Source organism: Poecilia reticulata, chromosome 10 (genome assembly GCF_904066995.2).
Source record: "Poecilia reticulata chromosome 10, P_reticulata-male-v2, whole genome shotgun sequence".
Classification (NCBI taxonomy): Eukaryota; Metazoa; Chordata; class Actinopteri; order Cyprinodontiformes; family Poeciliidae; genus Poecilia; species Poecilia reticulata.
Genome location: NC_088839.1, coordinates 25,115,261 through 25,131,395, shown reverse-complemented (window position 1 = coordinate 25,131,395; position 16,135 = coordinate 25,115,261). Strand labels below are relative to the sequence as shown.

Genomic DNA, 16,135 nt, shown 5'->3' with positions numbered 1-16,135 from the left:
TCCAATGATCAAATCGACAATTAACTGTAAGTCAATTAAATGTTTCCACCCCGCGTTGGATGCAAATAGAAAAAAGTTGAGATGAGAACACGATGGGTTTAACTTTTATTGGGTCAATAGATGTAACTGATAACACTCCAAAAAGAAAATCTTAATAAACTTAGTTATTTTATTAAAATAAAGCCTTTAATTGAAGTTCTATAAATATAACAGTAATAAGAATAAAGCACATTGGTGGTTTTCATCCAAACCCAGAAATCCTCCATAATACCGGTTTATAATGGTTTTCCTTCATAGTGTTCTTCTGTAAACGATTATAAAGACAAGCTTGAAAAATTAAGAAACTTCTGTGTCCTACATGATTTTAAATAGTAATACATACAGTCAGAGTTTGAAAAAGTGACTAAGTGTGATGCTGTGGTACATTTTCAATAGTAACGCCAATCAGGAGTCGGTGAAATAAGCCGAGTCCCGTACAGAGAGGGAGGAGTGAGCAGACGGTAAAACTGCAGCACCGAGCTTCTGGTCCGATAAGTTTGGTTTCTCCAATGAATCCAGACTCCCGTTTGTCTCTGAGGCCAGAGCTCATCACATCAGATCATTTTCAGCTCTGCCCTCATTTACCCTTCGTCTTTCCCATTGAGGAACGCAGTGGAAGAGTGCCCTCTGCCCACGAGTCGGGGTACTGCATCATCTTCTGCCACAGGCTGATCTCCTCTCCCACAGACTCCAGCTCCACTTCCTCTTTTCCCATTTTTACAGAGCCTGCAGTGCGAAGATTACACGGCATCCGTTATGATCCATGATGGAAAATTCCTTTGACTCATATTATGTTCACACACGAGAGAAAAAAAAAAAAAAAAAGAGAAGCAGTGATAATCTTACAGTAAACCAACCTGGAAAATTAAGACCTACATACAAAGTTATTTCCATTATGTAGAAATAAAGAGCTCATCTGTTAGTACTAAAATGATTAAAATTAAATTTTTATCTGTTTTTATGGCACCATTAAGTAACTATGCTACTTTCAGTTGTAATTTTAAGTCATTTGGAATAAACAGGATTTTCATAAGGCTTACTTTGCAATTCAACACATTTAGCAATGGAGCCTCTGTCTCTTCACAACATTGCTCCTCTATTACGTTTTTACCAGTGTTGAACTGAGAAGTAGTTCGTATAATGAGCTCAGCAGAAGTGCAGCTCCACCAGGTGTTTGCCAAATGCTGCTGGCTAGTTTGAAGGATTTGGGGAAAGATCAGAAGGTTGAAAACTGCGGCTCGGAGGTGGAGCTGCGCCTTGAAGGCGGTGCCAAGTCCACCCAGGCGTTTTGCACAGCTGAATGGTTGCCATAGAGATTAAAGGATTTCTCAAGCATGAGAGAATCAAGGAAACACTCCAGGTATGTTTTTGATGAGGAAATAACATAATTTAAAGCTAAAATAAATTTTATATAATACTGCCCCTTTAAAATGCTGTACATCTATTAGTATGAATCAGGATTTGCTAGCATTCCGGTTTTACACCCTGACAACACTTAATTTGATTAACCTGATGAAGTTCTGGTTGGCATTTTTGGATTTTCTGGTCAAGCTGAAAACGGAAACATCAGGTTTTTACCTTTTCCTGAGCTGAGGCGAACTCCTCCCAGGAACTCGTTGCTCAGCATAGCCTCTCGGTCCCACACCGTCAACTCCAGGCACATCTCTCTCAGCTGCTCCAGACTCAGCTCTTTGTACACAAACGTGCTGTTATACTGGGGGTTCAGGTTCTTCTTCACGATGTCGGTCTTCCTCTTTGTGCTCTTCGCCTTAGACGGGAACAAGTGCCTGCAGAGCCACAAATACAAACCAAGTTAATTAAGAAATGTTTCAATAAATGTGAAAGCCACCATAAGGATGGGAATCAGTTCACAGTAGTTCAGTTTCTTGAATTTGTTAAGCTGCCTGCTTAACGAATCCACTTATTGGTTCCTGTAATGCATTTGCGTGATGACATTTTGCACATGCTTCGTATTTTAAATTAGAAAATATTCAAGATGGCGTCAAAATATATTTATATTTCTCAAAAAAAGACAAAACTATGGCGGGTTGGAACATGGTCAGAACTTTAATCACAATGAAAGGAGTAAATACCGCCATCATCCTCAAACAGTTCACCACACAAATGGAGCAGATTTGTACGAATGGAAAGTGGTTGATACGTTGCTTAGCAACAGCGGTGACTCTCTGAGCACAGCGTCTTCTGCTGTAAAAGTTCCAGGTAACGTTAAACTCCTCCACATTATTGTGTTAATGTTAGAGCCACACTGAACGAATAATCTCCAACATTCAGTCACATTCAATAAATTAGAATATATTTTCAGATGAGGCTTGTTTGTTATATTAAAAGTACAAAAAGTGTTGATGTGCAGAAAGTTGCATCCTATGTTAAAATGTTTGACACACGGATTCTTGTTGTTTAAGCAAGTTTTCATTTTGTTTCAATCGAATACATCATGGTGCATATTTTGAATTAAAGAGTTTATTTCCCAACTCAATGGGAATCAATAAGTGGGATCGATAATGAATCGCTATCAGTTCCCTTCCTGAGTCGTGTGACGCACCCTTTCACAAAGCTGTCAGACGTTCCTCCGGCTTTCATTGCCATCAGGTTCTTCGCTTCTTTAATCAAGACATGCAGCTCTCCACTTTCCACAGGCGGCGCTTTTTTACCTGAAAATAAGAAACAAAACCTGATAGGAAGAGTTTAAAGTGCATGGAAACAAGCTGGCTTCTGAGATGTTACCTTTGACCTTTTCTGCGGTCGTCTTTTTGGGCGCGACATATTTCAGTGAGATCACCAGCTCTCCTTTGTACTGAGCAAACGGCGAAGCTGGCACAGCCGACCCTGTCTGCTAAAGTCAGAAACATTTAGGAACCAAAACATGAATGTGACCAAAAAACAAAACAAGGTTCATCAGGACTGGGTGGCTCAGCTGGTACAGTTACTACTTTAAAGCAGAAATATACTCACACTAAAACATATTAAGGATTTCATGAACATGGCTTTTAGCTGATATGTTGCAACAGCCAAATATATGTGAAATATTCATCCGTTTCTCTTGGCGACAGTTCTCAGTAATCCCAGTAAGAAAAAGAGAAATGCAGCCATTTAAAACACCTATAAAAGATTAGATTTGTTTTTATTACATTACATTATAATTAAAATATTTATTTCCAAAGCAGACCGTGGTCCAAGGAATAAAAAGGGTTGGATGAAAAGTGAGAAATTATTTCTGATTTTGTTAAAAATAAAAAGTTCAACTTGAGCTTGATTGCAGGTTTTGCTGGTCTCTGACTAAAAGTAAAGAGGAAGAGCAACTGGACTGTCTCCTGTTTTAAAAACATCAAATTTCTCTGCTGGCTCCATTATTCAGTTGCTGCTGCTGCTGATCAATGTTTCTGCCACATCGGTGACGTACGAGCAGCACAGAAACAGACTGAAGGTGCTGCATTTACTGAGAACTTAAGTTCAAACCTCAAACTTTTTTAGACACTCATAACTATCTGAGGTAAAATTTACCACAAAGAAACCTTCAATGCGCTCCAGTATAAATGTCTTTAAAAGTGGCCTGTAATTTTAAAGATTTTCCAAGACAGATTATGGCTGCAGGGAGTTTTGGACTAATGGCAGGAAAATCTTATTTCAGAGGCATTTAAGAAAAAACTACTGGTTGCTAAATCATCAGTAATATGAAATCTATTCTGGCGATGCCTCTTAATAAAAAAAGTTATTGCCTGCATAAATTATAATACTTATAACCTCAGGTAAAACAGGAAACGACTTAGTGATATTTAACAGATTAATAACTATACCAGGTTTTCACACATTTTTAAAGAATATTCTAGACTTTTCCAAACTCAGATTGCTAGAGTTCCTTCCCATTTCTAAAGTAAAAACCTTGACAAAAAGTTTATGGCAAATATTTCTATACATGTAAACATGTAGAAAAAAATAAATAAAACTAACTTACAAACAACTTTTAGCGAAACGGCTTGTTTCAAGTCAATAATTCCTTAAGCACTAGTTATAAGTGAAATAATTTGCAGATAAAACTAGTACTCTCTCATTTCTCAAAATTAAGAAATTACTAATTAAAAACAAGCTCTGGTATCTTGTTGAAAAGTTACTTGTAAGGCAGGACACTTGAACTAAGAAAGCCAAGATAGCTGCTTTAGAAACTACTGGTAAAAATATTTTTATCAGTCAGGAAAAATACAACTCTTTTTCCTGATTAGTGCTCCATCTATAAAAGCTTTTAGATCAAATTTTGTAACTTTCCAGACTGTGTAGGAAGCCCAAATAAAGGCCTGTGGTCAGCAGGCCAGCTTTAGATCAACCTTAGAAAAAGAAGGAAGAATCTGGTTTCCAAACTCCAGGTTCTGTGAGATATTTACATTTTCTGTAAGCTTTGTTTTCCCCTCAGATGTTCTGGTAATAGGTAGGATATAAACTACAGAGAAAACACCCATCATCCACCAGAAAACCTCGTTTCAGGACAGAATCGTCTCTTTAGTCTACCTTTCCCATGAGAGGTGGCTTTCCCATGAGAGCCATTTGTTCCTCACGTCCCGACTCCAGGTCTCTGCAGTCCAGAGCGACCTGCACCTCTCCCAGGAAGGCGTTACGGCTGAGGCGACCCTGATGCCACACCGATATCATCAGGCAGCGGTTAACAAGCTGAGAACGGACGATGGAGTACTAGACAGCAAAAATCAGATAATTAAAGGAGGGTTTCTGAAGGTGTCACACATTCAAATTCAAAACTTTTTAAGTCCATTAACAGTGAAATTTAATACCTGTAGCAAGACAGAAATGTGCAAAAAGAAAATCATATTTTAAACTTTTTGAAATGGGCATCACAACTGTTTAGTTAAAAACAGTGGAACACAAAAAAATTTGAGATGTGCCGATCAGGTTTTTTCCTGCCGATACCGATTCCGATTACCCGGTATCACCGATACCGATCACCGATACCGATCACATTATTATTTTTTTAATCAAAAGCACTACCGGTTACATTATGTGGAAAAAGGAACCATAAATTCACCTTAATTTAGACAAAAACTTGTTTTTAATAACTTTCTCCAATAAAAAAACAGGCATTGTGCAAATTGTACTGCTATCGGTAATACTATCTTTAACAGACTGATAACATATGGAGGCTCTGAAGAGGCTAAATAATGCAAAGAGTCATAATAAAACCTCTCAACATTGCCAAAAAATTCAAGTATAAAACTTGACTCTAAAAAAAAAAAAATGTATAAAAAAAGTCAGAGAAAATAATAACATACATACAAGACTGATGTATCTAAGGCCAACTTACATTTTTAAAATAAATTTAAGACATTTTAAGGCCTTAACTTTTTATACACAAATTTCAGACTTTTTAAGGAAGCGTGGACATCCTGTAGAAGCTCGTCTGGTGGAGATGTAATGATAAAGATCATGAACGCAAAACAAAACAAATTTAAAGTTTCTTAACTTGTACCTAAAATTCAAAATGACTGCATATTCAACACCTATTTCTATCAAATATTTCAACTAATTTCCATGTAAACTGCTCTGTTTGTGTTTCAGCTGCCTCTACTGAAAGCAGGACCAAAAATCAATATTTGACAATAGCTGTACTTATCTGCAAAGTAAACACAGATCCTAGGGTCAGAGTGGGTGCGGTCATTACTTGGAGCAGTGCAAGAAAACCAACTCTGAAGTTTTCTTTAAGCCAAAATGCAAAGTTCACCTTTATAGTTTCATTGTAGACAGGGTTGATGGTGTTTTTCTTGATGATGGTTTTTCTCTTGCTTTGACGTGATTTGTCTGGCAGCAGGTAACATTTCACATAACTGAAACACAAAACAGAGGAAAAAAAAAAAGAATGAAAGAAGCTTAGGTTTTTCCAAGGAACAACTGCTGGTCTTCTGCAGCATTTCCTGACCAAATGCTGAGGTGAATGTTAACATACAATTTCCTGTGAAGCTCAGCTAATCACCAGAGGGATGCAAGAATCGAGCCTGTGTAAACAGAACAGCCTCTTATCTAAACTGATCAAAGCTGTGGAAACGTTGCTGAGGCGTGTTTGCACATCAGAAACGCACAGAGACCATCAGTCCTGCTGCTCAACAAGTCCAGGATTTTATTTGTCACAGTTTTTGTGTCGTACAGTTGGAAGTTTAACACTCACGGGTTGGAAACCAGCCGCGATGCGTCGGCGTAGGCCAGACTGTTGCACTGCTTGATGAACACATGGAGGCTCTGTGTGTGTTCATCGTACTTCAGAGAAAACACGATGTCGCCGCTCACCTCCACTCTGTCAAAGTCTCCGGATTCACTGTAAATACTTGTCATGCTCTGCACAAACAGACGTTAAGAGTCTGTAATAATGTCTGCATTTTAAAGCAAATATTGATTTTTAAATAACCACTGCTCAGACATTTCCTAAAGGACCAACAGTGTTTTCTTGTTATCCAAATTCTGTTTAAGCATGCAAGAATTTGCCATTTTCTTTAAGATAATTCATATCAAAACTGAGTAAGCTGGCGTTTTAGATGAGCTCAGGATTTCCGAACTGGAGGCAGGAAATCCTGAGGTTAACGATGCTCATGTAGATTAGCTGATATCAGCTGCGCCTGCTGTAAGAAATGTTAGAGCATTGATACCTTTGAACTCTGCAGACTGGAGGTACTTCTGACCATCGACATTTTATGAAAGTTGACCAAACGGTCGATATCTTCCTCCTCCTCCTCATCTTCCTGTGTGGTCATAAAAACATTTAAATAAACACAACAGTCACACTATAAAGCCGAGTTCATCATAATGTCAACAGCAGCTCGAGTGATCCAGGTTCAATCGGGTAGTTTGAATTTTTCTGGTCACGTATGTTTCACCGTTATCCATCATAGACAAGATTACATTTTCAGTACTGAGCCTGTCACAATAAATAATCAATTGTGATAAATTAAAACAAACTCAATTTGCATGATTTATTGCTTTTCTCTTTTCTCTATTTCTACCAAAAACTGGATGATAAAAACTCTGCAGTCTGGTGTTTTGGTCTCAGCTAGCTTTGTTTTTTTTATTTATTAAAAGGATAATGTTTGCTTACAGAGACTTCATAATTTATTTTATTTGTTTCTGTTGCTTTGTTTATTTAAAATGTCTTCCAGTTCCAGTTTTAAATGTTCATTAGAATTTAAAGTTTATTGACCTTTGAGAAAATGTTTTTCCATTATTATACCATTACCATTGTGATAAACGATAACAATATTATCGTTTATCACAATAACTTCTGGGACAATTTCTCGTCCAGTAAAATTTTTTATCATGACAGGCCTGTTCAGTACATGCAGTAATGAAGCATAAGCAAAAAGTGGAAACATCCAAACCCAATCAATTACTCCACTGTGCCAGTAAAGGTATTTTAAATGATTGCATCACAGACAGAGATTCCTGATCAGAACCAGAAAGAAATGATACAATAATGATTCTATAAATAATCGATAATATTCACCACTTACCTTTATGTCCAAGCCTGGAACTGAGCGGCTTCGCTTGCCCATCGAAGCCTCTGGTTTCTCACCACTGTCACGCAAGTCAAGTGTTGATAAACACTCTAATAGAATAAAAACTGAAGTTAGGTAGATATAATAAAATAATAGTTTTTCTAAATGGGATCAACAACCTTTGGGTTTTGGGTCTATTTTGACGCTTTTCTTGAAGAGTCGTTCAACTTCCAGGTCAAAGTTCGCATTGAGGGGTTTCATATCCGGAGCCTCCAGAACAAAAATGGTAAAGCAATTAAAAAAAATATACACACATGCATAAAAACACAATCACTTAAGATCGAAGTAAAAGTCCTTACAAAGCTGGTGTTTGAGCTGCCGCTTTCAGTTCTGACAACGTCCGTTCTGCCCGACGCCGTGGGACTGGAGGCAACGGAGCTGCGAGCTCTGCAGGAAAACACATCTACTGAAAGAGACGCTTCGGAAATGTGCAGCTTTATTCAGCTACTCAAAACACACAAAACAAGAGAAATAAATATCTGACCAACAATCCTGAGATTTGTGAACTCTGTTTCTAGTTTGAAAAATAATTAACATCCCTGAACTTAAAACTTACCAAGACATTCCAGAAATTAAAGCCTTACTTCAGGTGACATTTTGGAAATGTTCTATAGTTCAAATTGGAGTTGTTCTTATAATTCAACTCCCATTCATTCATTTAAAAAAAGCTGTGGTTATTTTTAGCACCGATTGCAGTTTTCTGGCTGATTGCCATTTACCAATCTTGAAAAAGACTGACCTGATTTGTTTTGTCTGAAATTTCATTAAATATAACAATAAAGTTGGTGCCTACAGTGAGGTGACCATGTTAACTGAATGGGCAGACATGATGGGCCAGTCTGTCAGTCAAACCTCTCATGGGAGAGCAGAAGAGGATGGTGGTTGATTTTTAAACCTTCGCCGAGGCAGATAAGATCAGCTGCACATGTAAATATCAGCCGATCTCTGGTCTCCCAAAATTAAGGAGATCGGCTGCCTGATAAACCGGTGCACCTCTAGTTATTCATCTCTATTTTTATACATCATTGGTAAAATGGTCACATATGCTTGAATTCATTCCTAAATCTTTGAATTTTGTCAAATAAAGAGAATTTCAGGGAAACAGTATAAAGTACATGTAAATAATACGAGTTACGATTTCAGTTTCCACTTCACTTTTTATTTGAAGGCGAGTCTAAACGGTGTTAAACTGTGAATTTACCTCGGTTGCTCAGGAGTTGCCCGGCCGGATTCAGTCTCGGTTTTAGTGCTAAGGATGCTGACGTTTTCTGCAGACTCTGTGTCACTGCGGGGAGGCTTTGCAGAAACATTATCCTTTGGTTCAAGAGATTCCCTTGAAGCAATAGATCCTGAATGCTCCCTTGACTGACTGTCAATGAAAATGTAACAAATAGTTGTGAAATATTCCTTCCTGCGCGTTGTGAGAAAGCTCACACTAATCCTTCAGAAAACCACGAGAATGATGAAGAATGAAGACTCACTCTGTGTCAGCGAGCGGATTTTTCTGTCTGGACAGAGGCACTGGTTTGGGAAGAACTGTAGTTCTCAAGAGTTTCTCTCCTGCTGTTTCACGTTTCCTCGCTATAAGTATAAAACAAACTGTTAGAATCAGAACCACTGAAGCCCATGTCTGGTTCCTGTGCTTAACTAACCTGGTGGTCTCTTTTTCAGGGAGACCCTCACGAGGTCATGTCCAGGATTCATAGAGAAACGATTAACTCTTTGATCGTAGAACCAATCGCCCGTCCTCTTCTTTACGTCCCTGAAATTTATTACAAACACATTCAGAGGAGTGTGGAAACAGGAATTTATACACACTAGGCATGAATATTTAGTTGGATACACAGCAGCAGGGGCTGGTGACGCAACTTCTGAATAAAAAGTCAGTGGTATTGTGCCGATTGTAGCAAATCAAGGCTGAATTTTTGCAGTAGATTAAAGAGTGTTTTTAGTTTAACATCTTAATTTTGTGTAGAACACTTTGAATTATCTTAGGGTCCTCAAAGGTCTATTCTTGGGTCACTTTTTGGCCATTTCTACCTGCTCCCCTCAGATCAGAGTGTGGAGCACAACATCTCATCATTAGCTGCATTTTCATTCAACATATAATTGCGTAATCTGACATTTTGCCTACCAAAAGGATTCATCTCCTTGGATGTTTTAACCTTAAAACCTCCAAGACAGTGAATAATCTTTATAGGTTCTGTATGCATGTATGCTGATGACAACTTTATATTTCTGTCACCACATAACCGTAGTCACTGGTTTCATGTGTCTATTAGGGATGTCACAATCATCAATATCTAAATGCAATTTATCCTGCAAAATTAATTACTTAAAGATGCTCATTTGCATCAATAGGTACAAGCTGATAAATTTACATTTGTCAAAAAAGCCTGATTTCTTCTGCCAGCAGTGCTGCAGTAACAGAAACTCGGTCCCTCTCCAATGAGCTGCTGCTCAGTTTGTTTGTGGCCCTTGGATTAATATTATGTGGCCCCCAACTCCAATACAAGAAGTTTGGTCATCCAGCACTTTTAGTCATTTTTATAGGAGGACATTTTCCATGGCAAGTTTATTTCATCTTAAACAGAAAATGTTAAGTACAACGCAAATAATTTTCCTTGAGTTAGCTTTCATTAATTATGTGATTAATCGAGCCACAAACATTGAGGATGTTTTTACTCAAAAACAGACTTTGGCACATTCTTCCTTTACATTTAGCTAAATACAGTAAAGACTGTAAAATAAAAATCTTACTTTCATTGCTGGCAATAAACTAAAAACATTTTAAAATGGAAAATAAGTCCAAAAAATGAAATAACTGCAAACTTAATATTTTACGTTTGCCTTAATATTGTGCAGATAAAACAGAAAAAATACACAAAAATATTTTGGCATTTGTAATCTAGGAAAAAAAAAAAGAAAAAAAAAAAAAGATTTTGGACCCTGAATATTTTCAGATTGGGGATTTTGGTTGGACACCACGGATTTAAATCAATGGCAGAAAGGATGGAGGCGTTTTCATTTGCAACAAAACAAATAATAATAAACAAAAATCTACAAATTCACTCAAGTCTTTGAAAAATTGAGTCATTTTGAACAAATGCAGTAATATCAACGACGGCAGATATGCAAGGATGAGGGAAGCTATGAACCAAACCGCTCTTACGTTTCTTTGATACACACGCTGCACAACCAGGATCCATTGGGCAGGACTGCTTGGCAGTTTCGGCACACGTAGTGATTGCATATTTTACACTGGTTGGAGAAAACCGACAGACGACTCAGAGGCTCCTGGCATCGGCCACAGCTCCGCTCGCTGTAACTTTCACCGCTGCGCTTGGCCCCTTTCCGTTTGACCTCCAGCAACTCCGACTTCAGCTTCCTGAGACAAATAACCAAAACCGCCACTTCAACTGAGCATTAATGCAGGCAGGGAGCTCAGGAATATTCTATATGTGCTTTCAATAAAGAAAATGCAACTGGAAAAGTTAAGAAAAAAAACAACAATACAAAGAATACAAGTACATCTGAAAAAATGTGAATGTTGTGCATGAAAAAAACTCATTATACACTAAAACATTCCAAGCCTTTTAATATGATCATTGTGGTTTACACATAATAAAAATTCAAAATTATGTATCTAAATTAAAAGTTAAATAGAGAAAACTCAGTTTCACATCAATAATTTCCATATTTTCCAGAACATAAGTAGCACTTTTTTTCATAGTTGGCTGGTTCTGCAACCTATAGTCCAGTGTGACTTAAGTGCTTTTTTCCCCTCTTTGTGACTCATGTTTTGACTGACGTGTTAAATGTTAATTCATACCAATGGACATGAACCATGAAATACGGTAAATAAAAACACCTGCAAAGCTTAGACACCGTCTTCACAGGTAAAAACTACTGACCAGACATTGCATCATTAATGCTCCAGAAGATGCAGCCGTAAACAGTCACTGCTAAAGAAGCTTGTTGCTCACACAGTTCTGTATCCAGGAATATTGAAAGAAAGTTGAGTGGAAGGAAAAGGTGCACCAGTAAAAGAGAACACACGAATTTGATGGATCTTCTTTTGCTACCTAAAAGCTCACGTAGCATTTAGCGCCATCCTAAATGCTACCAGTCTGCAATGAAGGCAGCACTCTTCAGTGTGAATGTTATTACCGAATAAAGACATCCAAACTGTAGCCATTAAGTGATTGAAATTGGTGAACTAATAGATGGACTAATAGAAAACTGAATGGAGAAATGAAAGGATGATTGCAAAATGGATGGAAAAATAATGAGAAGAGTGGAAGGGAAGGAATAATTTTCCTTTAACAAAATGTGTCAAATAACAAGACAATTGCACATAATTTAGTTTCTTAAAATGTTTAAACTTTCTGGTGTTAAAATCCTGTCAGAATTTAATGTTATTGTTTCCTCCTAAGTGAAGTTATTTTTGTAACCTTACTAATTTGCATACATATTGCAACACAACCTACTTTGCATAGATGGGATGGAAAAAGAGAAACATTTCCATGTTTTTTCAGACTTTTATAAGCTAAAACTACTATTTACGGATTTGAAAACAGTAAGCTAAGCCAGCTAAAGACAGAAGTTCATCATAGTACTTACAAATATACTGATGTAAAATATTTTCATGGTAATCTTTAAAATATAACTTACTGTGTCACAAGAGGAGCATAAAATTAAGGGAACCCCAAAGTCTAAATCTCCTGGCCATGAAAACGTAACATGTTTTGGTACTCTCTGGTCTCTTCTCACCGTACTCGTTTGTCTTCCACCGTCCTCAGCTCCTCATCCCGACGCAGCACTTCCAGGATAAGCTCCCGTTCCGAATCGGACAGGAAGCCCAGGTTGATCAAATCAGGAGCCTCCAGCATCGTGTCTTACTAAGAACGGTCAGCTCAGGAGAACTGGGTCGACTTTATGGATGGCACATTGACACAAGGAGCCTGCAGACAAGATACCAGTAGAAAGTTTCTGCAGTGCTCGACAGAACCTGTAGCTCAACTCAGCAGGATGTGGTTCATTTAAAACCCAGAAAAACCAAATGGACTGAATGCTTCATGCTATTAAGATTAAACTGCATTTCAAATGATAAAAAAAAAGGTATTTGAGTAAATCTTGATGTAGACATATTTCCCACAGCACTTTAGTCAGAAATTCTGAAAAAGGATCACGACATGCAGTTTCCCACCTAAAAAAAAACAAACAAATGCATAAAAAGAAGCAGGCGGATTTAAATATCCCATAGACATCCTCTGCTGGGGTTAAATGTTTTGATTAATGAAGGCTGAAACAACATGAACTTGGCCATCATGGCGGGTTCCCACCAAAGATACAGAGAGCAGGGAGGAGTTCAACAGCATAATCATTTGTTTAAACTCAACATCAGTTTTATAGTACACCACATTCCCGTCTTAAATAAGAGCTTCATTTAAATTCGAGTTACCTTAAAGCAAAAGGAAACATTACTGGAATAACCCAGGCAACTTTTTCCTCATAGTTTGAATGCCAACAGTTAAACAGTACCTGTAGGGCAACTTCTGGGTGATAAAAACTCTACCAGGAACTGGTGATTGTAACAAAAGACAAGGAGAACTGCTGCTAATAAAGTTTATCATGGTTTACCACGATGTATATGCATGTCTAATAAAGCTATTGGCAAGTAGATAATGCAAATAAGAACAGATTTAAACTCACAAGTGACTACAACGCTCAGATGGTCTTTAAAACTAGCCGGTTTAGGTTAAACATGTATGAAATCTGGAGATTAAAGCCCGTTTAATGAAGCCCACCGTTAGCCTTTAACGGCACCAACGGTCGGACGTAGACGTACGTTACGTTAAGAGTCTTAAAGTGCAGCGTAAGTTACACGAACTATCCACATTAACGACGACTACAGACAGGTCTGAGTCGCATAGAAACGGGTAAAACTTGCAAGTCGGTACAGTGACATAAAAATGTCTAAAAGTATCTAGTTAATTAGTGAGAACTGCACACACCTGTTGGTAAAAGTCGACACCAGTCCGCTGTCGGCGTTGACTCGGGTTACTGTGAGAGACAACGACAGGAAATAATAGAAAAAACGATGAAGAGCTGTAAAATACAGAAACCATGAGACGATCCGGTAGAGGTAACTTCACTCACCCTGTTTCACCGCCACGGTCCAAACCGCACCTCCAGACTGATTAATATTCCTCCCTGCTCCAATGCCTGGTGTTGTTTTCTTCTTCTTCCTGCCCTGCGGGATCCGAACCACTGCCCGGAAGATAAAGGAAAGTTTGCAGCACTCGGGTCGGAGCGCCTTTCCACATTTTCCATGACAGGTGCATTTCTTTTGCTCCGTTTACCACAGAATGAAACGCTGAATGTGGAAAAATCGGCTCATTAACTGTTTTTTCCTCGTATCCCAGCTCTTTTTCTTCCTTTTGGCTAGAAAGTTGGAACGGGAAGAGCTCCATTTTCCCTTAAATCCCACAAAACATTAGAAGCTCCTGAAAGAATGGAAATAATTTAATGGTCATTTAACATTTTTCCCTTTTTCTTTTGATTTTCATCTTTTCGTTAAAGTTTTATGTAATCAAAATAATTTTAATAAAGATAAAGTAATTCAAAGATACTTTATTTTCCCCCAAATTTGTATCCAAGTGTCTTCAGAGTCTTTGCTGTGTGCAGGAAGAGACTCCAGTAGCAGTCAGTCTTGCAGTGATTCTGAAGAGGCCTCTGACTGAAGACTGTTGCTGTAAGACATGCCAACAGCTCAATTTCAAGAAATCTGTAAATTTTTAAAATCTAACCAGTGTCTGTTGCCGCATTTATTAAAAATTAGTTATACATTACATTTAAAATAAAAATGTCAAAAATAAAATAAGGATTCCAGGAAAGTCAATCCTAATTTGAAGTAAAGAGAGGAAAGGAGTCACAGTTTAGCAGCAATATTGATCAGTGTAAACTATTTTGTAACCAGAAATAATGTTGATATGTTCAGAATGTTGCTACCAACAAAGCTTCAGTTTTTCTTTAAAACAACTTTGACTTTTGCTTTAGCAGATCATCGAGAAGAAAAATCCCTTTTTTGGGAGCAAATCTTCCCTCATCTACTCAACCGAGCTCAGATAGGATTATTATGAGGGTCTCTGCATGTGATTCACATTATATCCACGCTAATAAAAGCATGCAGGGAGTCGTCTACACGGCGAACTGATTCTCCTTTCACTTCCTTTCTCTGACTTGCTATAGTTCACAGTGATACCTAAACTAATTTAAATATTCATGACTGAGAAATGTATCTAAATAATTCAATGGGTTTTTAGCAGATTCACTTCTAGTTCTGATTAAAGTCTGAAGCTTTTTGAGGAGAGATATTTTTAGTAAATCTGATGCAGACTTTGTACTAAATCCATCTGCTCTATGAAAGTTTTCAGGGTTTAAACCAATCAAAATCTCACTGAATTTATCATTTGTATGATGTTTGTTACTGGTTAGTTTCTTATTAATCAATAACATCAGGAAAGACAACCATGCATGAAAACACAGAAGGGGAAAAATTTCTGTTTTCCATCAAATATATACATTTATGTTCACGGTAGGCTAGAAAACCATTTCAAGTGATAGGATATGAAGTTATTTTGAGAAGTCAAAGAGTTCGACTATATGATCAAACGCTTAATTATTTAGAATAACCCTGCAGAGAAAAAAAATTCTAAGTATTTTATGGCCAATTTGTGATTTCAAAATTATTTTATAATATATTTTTTTATAAACTCATACTTGCTTTAATTGCTATAAAATGTAGAGATATCTGGTTTTGGCTGTTTTGTTCTTTTTGCTTCTGTGCTTACACTTCAAAAACACCAGGCCTATTGCAAAGAGCAATAAATCTATTAATCACATGATAAATTAAAGCAACATCAATTATTTACATTTTCATAATTTATTGTTTTTCTCTTTTCTTTCTACCAAAAACTGGATGTTAAAATCTTCAGTCTCGTGTTTTGGTCTCAACTGGCCTCTTTTTTAAAGGACAATTTTGTTTACAGAAACTTCATAATTAATTTAATTTGTTGTTTCTGTTGTTTATTTTGGACATTTAAAGTGTCTTCCAGTTCCAGTGTTAAATATTCATTCGGATTTAAAGTTTATTGATCTTTGATAATGTGTTATTGCATTTTTTCTTGAAATGGTCTCAAAACCACAATATTATCGTTTAGTGCAATAACTTCTGGGACAATTTATCGTTCAACAATAATTGGTGTCATGACAGGCCAAAAAAAATCTTACCAAGAACTTTTCTAGTGCAAATATCAAAAAAGACAAGTTTCAAGTTTGATTATTATGTATTTTCTTTTGTTTTCTTAACAATAAAAAATTTTTTCTCTGATATTTTACTCTTTCAAAATAAATATTTAATTTTATTTAATTTCAAGTGATCTAAGATATTTGACCTGGAAACTAGACCAAAATTACTTTGTAAGATTTTGTGTTTTTGCAATGTAAGATGAGTAAAACCCAGGTGGGTA

The 16,135-nt window shown here is 37.1% G+C and overlaps 1 protein-coding gene across 4 annotated transcripts; it reads right to left on the bottom strand.

The window, feature by feature from the left end:
• Positions 1-92: 92 nt before the first annotated feature.
• On the bottom strand, positions 93-15,765 carry sytl4 (synaptotagmin-like 4). 4 transcript variants are annotated; one of them, XM_008420654.3, is made up of 18 exons: positions 13,764-15,765; positions 13,619-13,667; positions 12,375-12,565; positions 10,774-10,989; positions 9,254-9,363; positions 9,083-9,182; positions 8,803-8,970; positions 7,901-7,988; positions 7,721-7,811; positions 7,557-7,651; positions 6,699-6,791; positions 6,224-6,390; positions 5,783-5,885; positions 4,561-4,740; positions 2,785-2,893; positions 2,603-2,711; positions 1,618-1,826; positions 93-765 (listed from the first exon to the last, which is right to left on the bottom strand). In XM_008420654.3, the coding sequence occupies exons 3-18, from the start codon at positions 12,491-12,493 to the stop codon at positions 617-619; spliced, it is 2,106 nt and encodes a 701-aa protein (XP_008418876.1). In that variant the 5' UTR covers positions 12,494-12,565; positions 13,619-13,667; positions 13,764-15,765; the 3' UTR covers positions 93-616. The 4 variants fall into 4 exon arrangements, with proteins under 4 accessions (XP_008418876.1, XP_008418879.1, XP_008418878.1 ...); XM_008420657.3 differs by having other exon boundaries at positions 2,785-2,890; positions 13,764-15,764; XM_008420656.3 differs by lacking the exons at positions 13,619-13,667; positions 13,764-15,765 and adding exons at positions 13,146-13,185; positions 13,317-13,553.
• Positions 15,766-16,135: the final 370 nt, after the last annotated feature.

What these genes read in the sequence shown, in the direction of transcription:
- sytl4 (XM_008420654.3), bottom strand. Translation starts at nt 12,493, where the DNA reads ATGCTGGAGGCTCCTGATTTGATCAACCTGGGCTTCCTGTCCGATTCG. An exon ending in GTGGAAGACAAACGAGTACG is followed by an intron (nt 10,990 to 12,374) that starts GTGAGAAGAGAC and finishes TATTTGTCTCAG; the next exon opens with GAAGCTGAAGTCGGAGTTGC. An exon ending in GCAGCTCAAACACCAGCTTT is followed by an intron (nt 7,812 to 7,900) that starts GTAAGGACTTTT and finishes TTTGTTCTGGAG; the next exon opens with GCTCCGGATATGAAACCCCT.